General features: G+C 47.1%; 2 protein-coding genes across 10 annotated transcripts in view; both read right to left on the reverse strand.

Annotated features, from left to right (window-relative positions):
• RPL31 (ribosomal protein L31) overlaps window positions 1–17,457 on the reverse strand; it is a 188,142-nt gene that overhangs the window by 15,504 nt on the left and 155,181 nt on the right. The window contains exon 1 of one of the 2 annotated variants that reach the window (XM_053200450.1): window positions 1,196–1,201. The exons of the other annotated variant lie outside the window; for it this stretch is intronic. The gene's annotated coding sequence lies outside the window, so the exon portion shown is untranslated. Of the gene's footprint in view, window positions 1–1,195; window positions 1,202–17,457 lie in introns of those variants that run through there. 2 annotated transcript variants of the gene reach the window in all.
• Window positions 1–17,457, reverse strand: part of NPAS2 (neuronal PAS domain protein 2) — a 158,373-nt gene that overhangs the window by 2,068 nt on the left and 138,848 nt on the right. For 4 of the 8 annotated variants that reach the window (XM_027069305.2, XM_027069306.2, XM_053200449.1 and 1 more), the window contains 6 exons: window positions 16,127–16,216; window positions 12,205–12,351; window positions 6,460–6,657; window positions 4,239–4,429; window positions 3,862–3,954; window positions 1,259–1,439 (listed from right to left, as the gene is read on the reverse strand). In XM_027069305.2, the coding sequence (XP_026925106.1) occupies window positions 1,259–1,439; window positions 3,862–3,954; window positions 4,239–4,429; window positions 6,460–6,657; window positions 12,205–12,351; window positions 16,127–16,216 (900 nt within the window). The remainder of the gene's footprint in view (window positions 1–1,258; window positions 1,440–3,861; window positions 3,955–4,238; window positions 4,430–6,459; window positions 6,658–12,204; window positions 12,352–16,126; window positions 16,217–17,457) is intronic. The other 4 variants (XM_053200443.1, XM_053200447.1, XM_053200445.1 and 1 more) reach the window with 4 other exon arrangements.

Below are 17,457 nucleotides of genomic sequence, written 5' to 3' on the forward strand. Positions count from 1 at the left end.
CATCCACACCTCAGCTCTGCAGCAGGTGCCGCCCTGCCCCCCCCCCCGCCCCCACCCCGGCCTCGAGTACTTCCTCCACGAAGGCCTCCAGGCACAGTGCTCTTACCTGGCACTAACCCAGAATCTGACAGCTCTCTGTGACACCCCCTCTCCCCACAATGCACCCTGAGGCCCCTGAGGGCAGCAAACAGGCCCAAGTGCTCTGTGTATTCTTAGCACCACATCTTGAAGTTACAGGTGTCTGTGAACATGTGTGTTGCCAAGGCTGAAGAAAGACACAGGAGGCCTCTAACTCTGCCCAGACCATCCCTGTCTTCTCACTTCACCTGAACCCATCCAAAAATTGCTTCTGTGTCCTGCAAAATGACAAGACATGCCACATGCCTCTGAAGTCTAGAGTTGGCTCCCACTATGCTTGAGGTCAGAGAACTTTGAAAGGTATATCACAAATGGTTTAGCATCTTTGGAATTAAATTGTATTCAAGACCTTCAAGGGTGACTCCTTTCATCTTTATCCCTCTATCCTTAAAATGTCTCAGTCACCACACTCTCCTGTGGCTTTGAAGGTGCCCAAGCAGGGTAGGCAGAGTGACAGAAAAGCTATGCCCTGCCCTGTGGTGGGGGCTGGAGGCCAGGAAGGATGTACACAGGACAGGGTCAGGGCTGGGGCAGGAAGGTGCTCTGGGCATATGTCAGAGGGAAGGCCAGAGCCCAAGCAGACACTTCTGTCCTATCTGAACTCCAATTACTGGCTCTCAGGCTCCAGTGATTTGGCACTTGCTTGAAGTAAGTGGTGACCACATGTAAATGTGCCCCACATTTCCCTGGAAAGCCCCAAATTCATGCCACATTATTGTATTTATCAGGCAAGTTTGATGTATCTTTAAACATGGTTTAATTTTATATTTGTATCAGACTTTGTGTATAAACACACTAACAAGTCTGACAAACACAGTAGTCAGTGTCTGATTTTTGCTCTAAAAGTAGAGCAAAAAAAAAAATATGGACACTATAATAAAAATACGGATCTATGAGGCATAATGGCTGAGTCTAAGTTCTCATACTAAAGATGCACGGATTTTATAAACTTTAAGTATTATAAACTTCATAGACTGCAAAGATTCAAATGCAAATCTATGTGGGGCTTATTTCGGAACTGAGGACTAGAACCACCCTGAAAGCAAGGGAGGGAAAGCCTGCCAGGCCTTGCCTTGGAGCCGGGCCCTGTGCCCTCACGCATGAGTGCGGCGGTGCCCACCTGCAGGAAGTGCTGTGCCTGCTGCGGGGCCTGTGCGGGCTGCAGGGGTGACTGCCTGGAGGCGGCGGCGGGGAAGCTGGGCTGAGGCACCGCCTGTCCCATCAGCAGGACGGGGGGCGAGGTGCTGCTGCTGGTGGTGTGCATGTCTGCATTTTGAAACACGGCCTGGCTCTGCGGATACCTGTTGGGTCACACGTGGGAAGGAGAAAACAGACTTTTGAGAAAGAGGTGTTCATGTGACACCAACAGCACAGGCAACGACAAAAGGACACTCAGACTGGACTTCATCAGAACTGAAAACTTTGATGCCTCAAAGGACATTATCCATGGATTGAGAAGGCCACCAATGAAAAATATTTGCGAATCATATATCTAATGAAGGACTGATGCCCAGGTTATTAAAAAAAAATCCTACAACTCAACAACAACAAAACAGCCTGACTAAAAATATAGGCAAAGGGCTTGAACAACATTGCTCTTAAAAAGGATACCAAAAGGATAGCCAATCAGCACAAGAAGAAATGCTTAACATCCTTAGTCATTAGGGAAATACAAATCAAAATCGAAATGAGAGACCACTTCACAGCCATCATAATGGCTATTATGGAAAAAAAAAACCCACCAGAATAATAAGTGATGACGAGGACATGGAGAAATTGCAACCTTTGTGCACTGATAGAAATGTAAAATGGTGCAGCCACTCTGGAGAACAAGACGGCAGTTCCTCAAAAAAGCTTAGAATTACCACACAATCCAGCAATGTCACTTCAGGAAATGTACCCAAGAGAAGACGAAAGGCTGAACTCAGGCAGATATTTGTACACTCATGTTTGTAGCAACAATATTCACAATAGCCAAAGAGTAGAAGCAAGCCTAGTAGCCATCGATGGGTGAATGAATAAGCAAAATGTGGTATATAAATATAAGGGAATATTATTCAGCTTCAAAAAGGAAGTAAATTCTCACACATCCAGAGCACATGAAGTAATACTAAAGGAAGTAAGCCAGTTGCGAAAGGACAAATACTGTGTGACTCCACTTAGATGAGATTCCTAGAGGACTCAGATTCATAAGAGATAGAAAGTAGACCAGTAGGGATGGAGGGTACAGGGAGTGGGGAGCTAATGTGTAATGGGGTTCAGAGTTTTAGTTTGGGAAGATGAAGAAGTTCTGGAGATGGATGGTGGTGATGGTGAATGCCACTGAACTGTCCACTTAAAGATAGTAAAAATGGTGAATTTTATGTTGTATACATATTCTACCACAATTTAAAAAATTAGAAAAGGAAAAGGTGTTGATGATAATGGTCCATGAACAAGAGGCAGAAGAAGGCCATTTAGGGAAAGCTCTGGAGGAGCACAGACCAGGAACAGGTGTTTAAAGACACCACAGAGAAGTTCATTTTGTATTATATATTCTGGAAATGTGATTTCTTTCTATGAGGTCATTTGTAACAAGGTGGAGCATTAGGTCATGTCTGGAAGAGACGGTAGAGGATATGGGGAGGGTGGCAATCATTGGGTTGACAGAAAATGGCAGAGTTCTGGAGGAAAGAATGTCCATTTTTGCCTAGTTCATTGCATTTTAAGCATCTCTGGAACGCGATGTAACAAGAGTCTTTGTTTTGTCTAATTGAGAGCACCATCAGAGAATTGAAAGGCAGCTCCTGAAGTGCACATTCCCCATCTCTCTCCATCACGGGGTTTTTATCAGGATAAAATGAAACAATACGGGTACCAGCCCCTGCCTCTCAGAAATGTTCAGAAAACATCCACTGTTACTATTATAACTGGCTGAAGGAGGACATGGGAGGAAGGGCTTCTGGGAGCTGGTCTTAGGGGATGGCTCTAAGGATGGCCAGGCCTAATTAGCTAGCCCTGTCCTAGTAAACTTCAGACACACACTCAACCAATGTTTATGCAAAAAAGACGTCTGTGAGATAGTTCTGCCTCGTGTCAAGAGCTAGGAACTGTTTTCCAGTAGCTTTTCGAGTATCCATTCCTAGGTCTCCAGTGACCTTTGTCCCCGGTAATTAATGCAATAGTAGAACAAAGCTGCTTCTGGACGTGGGGTCTGCAAGTGGTGAAGAGTCTGCGGAAGGAGACACAGAAGGTTGCGTGTCTGGGAAGGAAGGAGAGCCCACATCTGCAGGGTTTCACAGTCCCGTGGCTCAGCACCAGAACCACAGAGCTGGAGAGCTCCAAGTGTCCAAGTATGCCTGTGGAATGTGCCAGCATCTGCTGGTCAGATGGAGCCATGGGAACGCCCTGGGGAAGGGGATCAGGCTGCATTTACCTGGGATGTTACTGAGGGCAAAGGACCCATAAAGCTATCTGAAGATGATGACAGACAGGGGATATAATTAATTGTTTTGTTCAGGTCCTGTTTTAAGCATGGAATGCTGACACACAGTTTGATCTTCTTCAATGGGAAATGGAAGAAGAGCTAAGGGGGTCTCCTTGCGAAGGGTGTGGGCACACTTTGACCTTGCCTTTCATGTGAGACGCACAGGAGCACTGCTGGTCCAGGCCGATGAGAGCCCTGCCAGCCTGAGACCACTCAGTGCAGTTCTCTGCCTCCTCCCTCCACCCGGGGCCACCTACTTGACTTGCCGTCCAGTCCTGCTGACCTCTGAGGGCTGCCTCGCATCACAGGACCCAGGCATCATGGGCTGGATGGGCTGGCTCAGCAATAGCCTTGGAGCAGAGGAGGAGATAAATGGGAAACTTGAATCAGCACCCAAACTGTAGACCCGCTGGCTGACGGCAGCACCTGCCCAGCCTGGCTGGGCCCTCTCTGGCTGCCCCTGACACCCACTGTGCCCACTCTGCTCTCAGAGGAAGATGAGCGCAGCCATCCGAGACCCCAGCCCTCTCTTGCCACTTTGTTAGCTGAGACTGGGAGGCAGCAGAAGGGAGGCTGAAGTGGTTACTGTAAAGCTGCACCTGAGCTATCTTTTAAACAAGGGCGATCTCAGTACCTGAGCTGCCGATCATGACCAAAGTCTGGGCTGGGCTGGCACTGGCTGCCATCCTGGGAGGCAGAAGCAAGCGTGGTCAGGCTCAGAGCTGGTGGGAGCACAGCCGTGGTGCTGCTGAACTGGGGCGTCAAGCTGCTCACTGAGTGGCCACTTCCCTGCATCATCTGTGAGCTTCTCATTGGCCGTGGACCCTGGAGCCATCATGTTAATGAGAGAGGTAAGACTTAGACTCAACTCAGGTGTCATCTCTCCAGGAATCCTCCCCAGAACCTCTTTCTTCTACCTACCCTGGCCCTTCCTCTTAGGACCCACTACTTTTCTTTGTTGTGGTTTTGTTTGTTTGTTTGTTTGTTTTAAGTTTATATATTTTGAGAGAGAGAGACAGACAGACAGAGAGAGAGAGAGAGAGACAGAGAGAGAGAGAGAGAGAGAGAGAATATATCCCAAGCAGGCTCCATGCTGTCAGCATGAAGCCAATGTAGGACTCAAACCCAGAAACCATGAGATGATGACCTGAGCTGAAATCAAGAGTTGGATGCTTAACCAACTGAACCCCCTAGGCACCCCTAGGACCCACTAGTTTTTGAAGTATTTTGATCCTGGGACTGTCCTCCCCATTGGATTATAAACACCTCAGGGATTCTTTAAATCCCTTGGGCCTAGAACAGTGTTGGGCACTCAGCAAATAAGGAAACTGTGCATGGAACTACCTTATGCTTCACAAATTCTACTCCAGACACATGGACCTCCTTACTGTTTCTAACTCATCAGGCCTCAAGGCCTTTGCACTGGCTGATTCCCCCATGGAGAATGCTCTTCCTCCTAATACTGGTATGGTTCATTCTCTCATTCCATCAGGTCTCTTTGATTGAATATTTTCTACTCTAAGAAAAGGCTACCTATTGAAAACTCCAGCCCAGTGCCCAACCTTCACCTGTGTTCTTGCCCACACCCCCAGCCTTCACCTGTGTTCTTGCATAACCATTTGACATGCTGTCATCTTTACTCGTTTGCATCTCTCTCCTGACTTGTGTCAGAGATGCTGTTTCCTTTTTTGTTCACTGCTTTCCCTCAGTGCTTAGCACACAGTGACCACTTAATAAATACTTGTTGACTGAAATCTTAAATGAATGATGGAATGGGCTTGGATTTGCTTTTTTGTTTTTTGGGTTTTCCAGTTTTGACTGACTGTCCATTCATATGATGGCACCACAGTGTTTTAACTCTTGAGGAATCTGAAAATTTTCAATATTGGATAGTGTAGGCCCTTCCTCAGTTTTTCTTTTCCAAATTCTTCTTGGCTATTCTCATTAATTTTTCTGTTGACCTTTAGAACCAAAAGGCTGCATTTTAAAGGAAAACCCTCAAATCTGGGTGAAGATGGGCCAAACTATTAAATGTGGACTTTTCCACATTTTATTGTACATTTATCTGTACGTTATCTGTTTACATTCCCAGAGGCCCCATGGGACTAGAAGCTCCTTGGAGTCAAGATAAGTCTTATTCATCTTTGTTCCCCTGGGAGATGGTGAATAAGAGGAGCTCAGCAGATCTACTGAACAGGTGCCAATATGAGACTTGAGGAGAGGCTGTATCTTGCCTTCCAATCTTTGATCTTCCAGAAGCAGGGGCTTAGGTCCTCTCAATTTCATTCAATTTAAGTGCCATTTATTGCTGGCTGACTGTCAGATTGCAAAGTCATTGATGGCTTGTAGTAGGTGGTAATGACAATGAGGTAATGACAATGTCCCTCATTGTCACCTCATTCTTGGTGGGGAATCTGGAGGAAGGAGGGGGAGCACGGTGGCCCAGGGGAAAGGGACAATGAACAGAAGTGGATAACCCGTGTTCTCACACTGATAATGGCTATGACCAGACTAGATGAAGAGGACTGAGGACACACACACGGGGACATATGGCTGTCAATGTGAGTGTCTGGGTATCCATATCTACCTCCAACCCAGGTCAGGATCAATGCTGATACCATTGAGGTATTTTAATATATTAATAAAACACAGAAGGAAACTAGTACAACTTGGGGCTTCAGAATGACTTAGAATAAGGAAAAGAACCTCCTCGTGCCCCCCCCCCCCAAAACATACTCTAGCCCTGGTCACAGAGGAAAGGTTCAGTAGGTTTCTAGTTCGGGATACTGCAGGAATCAAGCATGCCCTGGTCTGCTTCGGTGGCAAGGACTGAGTATGAAGACAAGCACGTTTACCTGGGTTGATATCACACTTGATTCTCTGAGCAGGTGCTGGTTTGCCACCTGGGCAGAGGCAATCTGCCCTGGGAGTTGAGGGCTGGCCACAAGCTGGGGCTGGGAGGCTGGGGCTGACCTCTGCTGGAGTTGCTGCTGAGTCTCAGGCCGCGTTGCGCTGCTGAAGCTCAGGGAAACAGCTGGCTGCTGCAGGAACATCTGGAAGCAGAACAGTGTACTTTTAAGTTTGGGATCACATGTGCCTCCACTTTCAGGGCTCTGCCTCCACACACCAAGGTGTCTGCACCTTCTCTGTATTCCCTATCCATGGCTTTCTTGCTCTCTCTGACCTGCTTGGGAAGGATTCATTCACTCAACGTGGGGACATTGGGTGCTGTGATGCCACAAGCACAGTGCAAGGGTCCTGGAGGTGGAGCAGTGGGTCGGAGGGATGCTGAGCTTGCCTTATAGAAGGCTACGGTCTAGCGATGGAGGTCTATCAGTGTGAAAGATGCTTAGATCCAGATGGTCTATAAATAACTCGATGTACTTGCATAGAGACTGCATTGGCTTACCAGTTTCTTATTAGAAGAGAGAAATATCTTGTTAATGGGATGAATGGTGGCAGAGGGTAGGCTAACCTGTGCCATAAGGCTGCACCATCCTGGCAGTAGGACCAGGTCCTGTGCCAGGACTTACATCTCTGACCACTGGCCTGGGTGTGTACCCACATTGCGGTCGGGCATCTTACCCAGCAATCCGCTCCCATTAGCTAGGTGACTCTGCATTCCCAGGGAGGCAAATGTGATACATTGGCCTGGAAGTTTTAATTTGAAAGGTTTAAGAGAATTTGATAAGTTTGTAGAATGTTTAAGTGTTTATGAGAACCTCGATCTACTTCATTTTTGATGTGTTTGATTTAAAAGAATTGCTTAAGGGCTTAGAAAGATTTTACTTCTAAGTTGACAGGTCTGCCTTGTTCAGCACATGAAACGTTTGGAAGATTTAGACATATTGAACTTGTAGACTAATGGCTTTGGTAGAGAATGTTGGTTATTTATGATTTGTTACATTTATAAACTAGCTGAAAAAATAAAAACAAGTAAAAGCATTGCTATTTTTAGACCAAGTTAGATTTGTAAATAAAATATAATCTGTAAATTGACTCTAAAGCCTTAAGAAAAACAACTTTAATACTTTTAATAATAATTTAAACCTAAGACCTGTAACCAGCTCTTTGAATCAAAGGTCCTTGTGGGCATTGAAAACTGGTATTATTGAATATATTGGATTCTTTCTTTCCTTCTTTCTTTCTCTTTCTTCCTTCCTTCCTTCCTTTCTCTCTCTCTCTCTCTCTCTCTCTCTCTCTCTCTCTCTCTCTCTCTCTTTCTTTCTTTCTTTCCTTATAAATGTTTATTTGTTTTTGAGAAAGAGAGATAGCAAGCAGGGGAGGGGAAGAGAGAGAGGGAGACAGAACCCCAAGCAGGCTCTGCACCATCACCAGGAACCCGATGCGGGGCTTGAACCCACGAACTGTGAGATCATGACCTGAGCTGAAACCAAGAGTCAGATGCTCAACTGACTGAGCCACCCAGGTGCCCCCAAATATACTGGATTCTTGACAGGCAGTGCTCCCCTCCCTTTAAGGGCTATAGCTTTGAGTTCTTGAGGAGCAAGTCCCTCTTCCTTCTAGCATCTGGAGTTTTAATCCTCCATTCCTGTACTCAGGTCAGTACAACCTCAACCCAGTACAGAACCGACATGCCAACATTTGCTGAGTGACAGAGTGATTATGGAAAGGCAGAGGTAGAACCATGCCAAGTAGATACTAGCAGGAGCAGAGTAGTTAGTTCAAGTTTACGCCTCATGGGCAGGGGTTGAGCTGGCTCCCAGAAGCCTGAGCCAGGTGGGTGGCTGAGCTGAGTGGACCAGGTTCCCATCTGGTGCCCTTTCCACCACCCCACCTGATCTCCCTGCTTTCCACTCACATCTCCACCCCACCAGAGGGGTTTTCAATGAGAGCTCTTTGTCACTTAAGAAGTTAAGAAGAATTTTCTGGGTATCAATCATCTCAGATTCAGTTTGGGGATTATTACTTATAGCACTTACGGTGACCTACACTTCATCACTTTAGCAAAAACACAATACTCAAACTACATAACATACATTTTTCCGGTAGGGAACAATTTACCTTCTGGTTAGATTTCAAAAAAAATGCAACCTTTATTTATGACAGGCAGTATATTGTGGCTTAAATCACATACCTAGATTCAGATTCCAACCCCAACATGTATTACTGGTATGACCTTAGGCAGTTTTCATGACTTTCCAAAGCTTTAGTTTCTTCATTAATAAAACAGTGACATTAACATCATATATCTCATAAAGGATTAAATAAAATTTATGCTGAGACACAGTAAGGGCTCAATCAACGTTAGATAGTAACAACAGTATTTAAAATGAAAAAAGGAACTTTTTGTTCCTTTGCCTCTTTGGGCATTCAAAAACTATCTGAAAAATGAGTAATGGAATAAATAAATGAATGAATAAACAAATAAATGAGGCTTTTGCTCAGAGAAGGGCAAACTATTTCTGCTTGTGTTATGTCAGAGACTGCTGGGTCTGCTACTCTGTCCCACTGATGTGTGCCTTCTAAGGGTAAAAACCCTGTCCTGTGTATCTCTGTTTTTGCACAGTGCCTAACCAAGTGCTTGATACATAATGGGTGTCTGCCCGATGGAAGGATAGATGGATGGATAGATGGATCGATAGGTGTATGGAGGGTGGATGGATGGAAGGAATGATGGATGGATGCATAAGTGGATGGAGGGAATGAAGGAAGGGATGATGGATGAATAGATGGATGAATGGGTGGATGGAAGAAAGGAAAGAAAGATAGATGAGTGATTGAAAAGAACTATCAAGGAACATATTTGCCATTGCTACAGATGCCCTTCCTGGCATTTCTTTGAGTAGCCAGCAGAGGGCGTGCATACTCTCAAAAAGAGAACAAGAGGCATCCTTCTCTGGACTGCAGGGGGTGACACAACCTTTCATGGGAACAGCTCTCCCCAAGTAGCATCCTTCATGGCTCCCATCTAGGTGCAGACACAAACACTTCAGAGGACCTTTCCCTCATAACCCAGTTGTGTGTGTGTGTGTGTGTGTGTGGGTGTGTATGTGTGTGGGTTACTGTGTGTGTTTTAATTGTACTCAGTAAGCATCACATGCACACATAGTCTCAATGAAAGCTCAGGGGCACTGAAGTAAAGTAGGAAAGTCCACTGACATTCTGGTAAAGGCTTTTGTAGGGGACAATCCTAATTCACTGTGCACTTCCATGCCTCTGTTTTACCCACAAAAAAGTAGAATTTTATGGTTTAGGAGGATGACTTCTTAAAAGGCACAGGGGGTCAACTTTATAGGAAGTATGAGAAAAATAGTTCCTTCATTCAAATAGAAAAAGCTATCAGAGGAAAAAAAGCTTCTAATTTTTAAGATTAAACCAATCGTATGCTCACATGTGGTTTTTCATTATTCTAATCTGCTTCCTTTTACAATACTTGTTATTACAGAACATCTTAGAAATACACAAAATAGAGGTATAATGAAACCCCATGTATCATGTTTAGGCTTCAACAATGATCAACTCTTCATCAATAGTTTGATATATCAATAGTTGATATTCTATCAAATATCAATTATTCTTATTTAATCTCTCTTCCCCACTCCTACCTTTTTAGGGAAGGGGTGGAGTAATTTTTACTTGCTTTTTCTTTATGCTTGAACCACGCAGGTTTTTGGTTTTGTTTTTAAGGAATATCACATTTTGGTTGTACATTTTGGAATGTATTTCTTTAAATCTGTAAACTTGTAAAACTACAAGAAGGCAGGCTGCTTGAGGAAATATTCTCTGGTTGGACAATCTGTGGATTTCCATGTTCTTTGGAAAATTCCACTGCAAAGATAAGGTCACAAGTATGAAAACGGGGAAGGAACACACTGCAGGGCCTGATTTCCACCTCAACCCTCACAAAACTCAGGTGCTCTGTTGGTATGGATACTTTGGGGGGGGGGGTGCAACAAAATGCATTGGTCACGAGGAAGAAAAATAAGACTTCTTCATAACAAGGAGTGAAAGAGATAACCTTGCGTCGCCTGTTATTTTAGAATTCAGCTTGAATGTGGAAAAGGCAGGAAATAGAAAGGCCCGGGCTCTGAGGAGGATGTTCGTACGCCTACCTTGCTTTTAGCAGTTTCTGGCTCAATTTTCCCCTTCCTGTTAGTGTAAAAATTCCATTCAAGTAATTGGAGTCAGGCAAGTTCTGCCAATCGGGCCTTGGATCAGTGAGAAAATATTACAGCTGGGAAGGAATAAGCAAAAAGGGACTTTGACACCTCCATGACTGCATTTCTTTTCCTGTAAACACTGTGGTCTTCTCCCGGGCCCGTTTTGGGGAGTGGTAGAGGAGGCGGGGCAGCTGCAGGGCTTTGGGTGTGGCCAAGCTCTCCGCCCCCGGACCCCTGGGGCGAGAAGTGCGCGTCCCGCTGGCCTCTGTCCTCCGGGTGGTGGGGCAGGGGGAAGGGAGAGCCCAGGCTGAGAGTCTGTGCCGGGGGGGCAGGGGCAGGGGCAGTTAGGCTCTGGAAAGCAAGCCAGGAGCGCCTCTGAGGAGCCCAGGGAGGCAGGAAGGCCGGCAGCAGGTGTCTCCCGCTACCCAGCATCGCCGATCCTTCACGCGTTATCTCACCGCGCAGGGCTAGGGCGCTGCGCTCGCATAGAACCTGTTGGTCCCCCCGGAAGGGTCTGTGTGGACCGTGACCGGGACGCGGCAGGGCCAGGGTTCCAACCATTTTCTCCAAGGGTGTCTCCTGCTTCCTTCCGCCTCTTCTAAGGGGCGTGGGGGGAGGAGTGCAAATGCTTAGAGCTTTCAAGGCAGACTCCAAGGTGAGCTAGAATTACGTTCACAATTAGAGGCTGGGTCAAAAGAATGCACTTGGGAAGAAACATAGTCTTCACCTGATACAAGTAAAACTTGGTAAAAATCACTTATCCTTGTAAGAAATCTAATATATACATCTTTCACTCCAAAAGCAATCTCTCCAAAGGATTTAAAGAAGCGACATCTGGGGGGGGGGGGCAGTGTCATGGTTGAAAGCTGCTGTTGTCAGAACTGCAGCATGCCGCAATGGGCATGCCACAAATGGGGTGGCCTGGAGACGCCAGGGTGCTGACCTCCAGTCCCCAGCTCCCTCTCCCATCCCCCCTCTGTGCAGGGTGCAGATCTTATCATTTCCCAGCTCTCCCTTCATGGCCCCTTTGGGTGAGAGGCTACAGTAGAGCTGCCTCCATTTCCCCCACGGGTAGCCAGTAGCCGCTCGGTGCTATGAAAGCAGTTACACAGGTGTCGGGAGTTTACACCCCCACAGGAGGGAGGGAGGCAGGCATCAATGCAGGGCGAACAACCACCACTCATGAATGAAAATGCAGGTGATATACAGACATTATGTGCCCAACAGAGCAAGGGGTCAACAGGGAGGGTGTCATGTGAAATTCGTGTTTGGCCTGGAGTTGGGGATGGAGGAAGGGGGATTTGTTCCTTGTACTTGGTATTGGAGGTTGCAATATGCTTAGTAAGCAGGACTCATTAGGGCAGTACAGAGGCACTTTGGTGGGAGTCCTGCCCACCCCGAAACAGTGGATAAATATGGCAGAGAGGCAGGGAGGACAGAGACCGTGGCGGATGCTGGCCCAGGAAGAGGCCTCACCTGGATATTGGAGTCCTGGACCAGGCAGAGCTGCTCCTGGATCTTGTGGAGCTCCTCCTGCTGCCACCGGATGTTAGCTTGCAGGATCCGTGTCCGCTGCTCCAGCTGGTCTTTGATGGTCTGGAACATGCTGAACTGTGCTGAGAACTTGAAGGTGGAGTCAAAACACAAGACCAGATGAAAGAGTTATTTCAGCCTTGCAGACAGATGTTGCTGCTGTTCTGAGCAGCCCTGCCCACTTTCATTTCCGGTCCCTTATCCACCCTTTTTGGTATCCCTCCTGAGTGACTCACTGCTGGGGCGCTCGGCAGGGCACAGGGTCTATGGATGAGCACTGGGAGGCCCAGTGGTCCCCACATGAGCTTTTCTCAGGCCTACCAGAACCTGCAGGTCTAATGTATTGCACTGCAGCTTGGGAGGGCCACAGAATTGGGACACAATTTTGTGAGCAGTGCTCACAAACTGACATTCCAAATTTGGTTAGACAGACAAATGGTTTTGGGGATGAATGTCAAAAGCAGTGCATCAGAGAGTGTGTGACAGCTTCACAGGCAATCTGGGGTCCTATCGTTATCCTAAATCTGATCCTGGCATACAGGGCTCTTCTGTAACAATTCACAAATGAGCTTGATAGCTACAATTTGTGGGAGCCCTGCTCTCCAAACCAGCCTGAGGCCATGGGGAGGCCTTACCACCCTCCCTCACTTCCCCCAGGTTCATTTGCTGCTCTGCACTTAGAGATCTGTGCCCCAAAAGACTAAGGAAAAGAATAGTACAATCACCTGACATTTATCCTGAGGGTAACACTGGCAGAGGGTGCCCTTACAGGAGGGACACTGATATCTGCTTTGCACATAAGCTCCAAGTTTCCCCTCCGTTCCACCTCTTACTCCTTTTCCTGGGATGGAGGTTGGTTTTAGAAAGATTCTACCGGTGATCTCTGGGACATAGGTCCTACCTTGACATAGGGTGTTTCCTTGCAAGGAAACACGAGGAAAGTAGGGGATCATGGCAAGGGAGGCTGGCACTCCCTGGGGTGGCTACCCTGCTCTGGGCTCTCTGGAGCACTCAATAATTCCTGTCTCTTGAGGAACATGTGTTTGCTGGCCTGGGACTTCCCCGCCCCTCCTCCCTCCCTTCCTCCTCCTTCCCTCCCTCTCCCTTTCTCCTTATCTTTTCCTTCCCTTCCTCCTTTTTTTTTTTTTTTTAAAACAATGACTTAACCTCCATTCCCTCAATCTCTATCCCAACATTCTCCCTAGTCTGATTCTTGCCCATTGTCTTTTGCAAACACCTCCAGAGACTCTTCCTCTGCCCTTTGACCTTTCTTACATGGAAAAGCAAGGAGGCCAGGGAGACTGTAGAACACAGGATACACTGAAGGATGGAATAACTGACTGCAGTTTTTGGAGCGGCAAAATGATTAAAAAAACCCACTATATGCTGCCACTTGCGGAGACCCACACTGGCCGGTCGTTTAATTCTTTACATCATACCCCCATGTCACGCAGAGGTTGTGGCTTGCTTGAGATCGCACAGCTAGCTGGTGGCCCGGGCCAAAATGTGAATTCTGAGTCTCAGGAGCTGGGTGAGGCCAAGCAGTTTTGCCAGCAACACCTCCCCCGCCTCCCAAATGCACCTCAATCAGAGCGGCTTTGCCTTCAGATTTCATTTAACAGAAAAAGTCTCTTGCTAAACATGAGTTCTCTGTGCTAAACCAGACTGTATCACAAAAATCTTCATCAGAATGTAAGTAATCAAAACACACAGCTGGGAATTTGAAAGAGAATTCTGTTAAGAAAGCGACCTCTACTAGGTAGCAAATTAAACACACACACACACACACACACACACACACACACACACACACACAACCACAACACTAAAGCTTCCAGGGGTTCTACAAAGTCAGGAAACATTGGGGGCTACGCCTAGCATGTCCAGTGGAGAGGACACTCTGGGTTGCCCAGTTGGCTCCAAAGGGAAATAGGAGGGGGCAGGGCAGTCAGGGAGGGGCCAGCACTGTGCTTCATAAGTGATAGTGACTTCTAATATTATTCTGATTTTCTCAAGGGATTCCAAGACACCCAGGCATTAGTCTCTTGTTATATTCTTGATCATGGCCTCTTTGAGAAAGACATTTATTCTAACTTAGAGACATTTTAGAAACACATCTTGAAGCCAAACCACCAGCTAGTTACCCAGAAAACCCTTTGTCAGACTTTGGGTTTTATTCCCCCCGCCCCTTTCCACGATAGGGTGCTAGAGTGATAGATAGCTTCAGAGAATGGAAAGACAGAAAACTGTAGAATGCACTGTTTTACATGGAGCTGGTATGCAAAGAACTGTCTGACTTGAAAGGTCAGCATTATGCAAGAATGTCTTAAAGAATATGGTTATTATTAAGTATAACATGCCTAAGAGACTAAGAACTGTTTCTGTTAATTAAAATGACGTTTAATACATGAAACATTAGAATTTGAAGAAGGCCTTAATCACATCATTATGCATAACAAAGAAATTCCTTTAGGATGCAAGACCCAGAAGTTACAGGAACTCTCATTTCATGTGCCTCTGGATTGAAATTTCATACCAAATGTGCCTTGGAAATTCGAAGAGAAAAATTTTTTTTTTTTCCGAATGAGGATGAACACAGACTATTTTAATTAGTTGACTCTGGATGAGTAGCTTTGACATCCTTCCAGCCTAACTCTGTCGAGGGGCATGTGCTAGCAGGTGTCTTTCTGATTCCAGGAAAGCATCTGAGACGGCTGTTAATGGGACATGTGTTGTAAAAGAGTTTTCATCGGTGGTGATGGATTTGCCCCAAGAGAGAAGTCCACACTTTGGCAGGAGTGCGGCCAGGAGTACTTGTCAGTGAACTGTGACCTCGGATCCCCTTGTAGCCAGACAGTGGCACAAAGCTAGATATCCCATAAAGAAACTGAAAGTGGAGCCTGGCCTCAGTGCAGTGTATGCTAATCAGCTCAAAGGCCCTAAGCGGCCACAGAATGAATGACCACTATTTCATTCAGCCTCTCGCCAGGCCTCGAGCACATCCTGCCGGGCCCAGCTCAGGGGTCACCTCCTCGGTAGGCTGTTTTCTTACCGGTTGTGTAAACACACACACCCTGCCATGGAGGTTGGTCTGTTGGTATGCCCACCTCTCCCTTCAACTCTGAGTGCTAAAAGCTAGGGCTGTGCCCCTCACACCGGCTCATGGACTGACCCAAATAGTAACTCACTGAATGTTGCTAAAACAAGGAAGGAATTACTCAGCAAAGCCACGGTCCTTAAAAAACAAAACAAAACAAAACAAAACAAAACAGGGGCGCCTGGGTGGCGCAGTCGGTTAAGCGTCCGACTTCAGCCAGGTCACGATCTCGCGGTCCGTGAGTTTGAGCCCCGCGTCAGGCTCTGGGCTGATGGCTCAGAGCCTGGAGCCTGTTTCCGATTCTGTGTCTCCCTCTCTCTCTGCCCCTCCCCCATTCATGCTCTGTCTCTCTCTGTCCCAAAAATAAATAAACGTTGAAAAACAAATTAAAACAAAACAAAACAACCAACAAATGTGGTATTTATAGTACTGGACTCACAGCTTCCTATGACATTTGGCCTAATTTAAACTTTTCCTGAAATAACATAACCAATTTGGAGTCATAAAAAGTAAGAGGAACATGGAGAAGTGGCTGAGGGATGAACAAAGATTAAGAAAAGGATGATGGCCAGAGGGGACAGGGAGAGGACAAAGTTCATAGCTCGAGGTGCCCCACCTGCGCGTCAGGAGAAACATCCCCCGGTTTGGGATCTTGCTTTGGTACCTATACATTGGCACCGATGCATCTACACGCCCAAGAGGATAGCAAGCATTCTGTCCTGGGGAGCGCCACCACCAGCCTCCCCTTTCCCTGAGCCCCAGACTCACCTGTGTCATGGGGGCAGGTGGGTTCTGCAAAATGGTCTGAGGCAGGAGCTGCTGTGTGAGGTCACAGGATGACGGGGCAGGCAGGGGAGCCTGGGGAAGAGAGGGGGCCCTTGTTAACAAACACCACTTCTGGGCCATTACAGAGGCACATGGATGCTCTCGCTCTCAGCTGGGTTCTCTGGCCTAGAGGAGGCCCTTCTGCACTAGAGTGAAGAGCTTACATGTAGAAGGTAGGCTGTGCTGCCGCCCTTGCAAGACACAGAGTCAGAGCCGACACATGGCTGATGGAGGGTGCAGGGTGCCCTTGAGCAAGATCCTGGAGTCACTCGGGGTCTGGGATGCCTTCCCACCATGGTGTGCCCTGCAAAGCCGCTATGACGTGCCAGAGCTTGGCAGCTCCTCTCGCTCCCCCTTCCTTGCCTCTGTTCTAGACTCCATTCTTGCTGGATTTGGTTGCTTCTTCTCCCAAATTGATAAATTCTTAGCAGTGTCATCGAGCAATACGAATGGGGTTGTGCTAATAACCAGCGCTGGCTTTGCATGTGGCCCTTATCCTTCCTGCTCAACATGAATGCAGCGGACAGATGTGCCATGCGTTTCTATATCCATTCATTCATCCAGGCAGTGAATACTGGTGCAATTTCACCAGGCTCTGCCTGGAATCTGTTCAAGAGACTCCTGGGCAGTCAGCTGAGTCACAGACCTTGTTTCCTGATCCCTCGGGGCAGGGCAGGAGGACAGTGGGGGCAATACGTAGCAATGTGTAGAAACAAGAAATGAAATCCTCAGCTTTGTGGGCTATTGAGAGTTTTTAAAAGAAAAGTAAAAGGATTCTTCTGAAGTTACTCCTAAACTGTCCCTCAGGCCCTAGAGACCATAAAGAGAAGCCCAAATGGGAAGTGTCACGCATTGGGAGGAAGTGACCACAGGAGACCTTGTTTTGAGTGAGGAATCCCCAGCACAGGGCTGCCTGGGGTTCTCCTCGGATCGCATCCCTCACACAGCGGAGAGGAACCAGAACTGCACCCCCATCAGTGGCAGAAAGTAGTTCTACTGGACTGCCAAGTATCGGAAGAATGGCATTCATGGCTTGGAAGCATTTTTGGAAGGTGGCTGGAGAAAAAGAAAGTGGTCTTTGTCTTGTGCGATTTGAAAATAAAACACGTCACTCCAGCTTTTCAAGGAGGGCCTGCATGATTTTCCTGGAGACCGCAAGCAGGAAGCTGGCACGTTCACTCCCATCTCCAAAATGTCAGCGAGGGTTGGGTAGGGGATTTCTGGCAACTACCTGGATGTGGCCCCTGACATTCGTGGACACTTCTCCCATCCTG

Source organism: Acinonyx jubatus, chromosome A3, assembly GCF_027475565.1.
Source record: "Acinonyx jubatus isolate Ajub_Pintada_27869175 chromosome A3, VMU_Ajub_asm_v1.0, whole genome shotgun sequence".
Taxonomy (NCBI): domain Eukaryota; kingdom Metazoa; phylum Chordata; class Mammalia; order Carnivora; family Felidae; genus Acinonyx; species Acinonyx jubatus.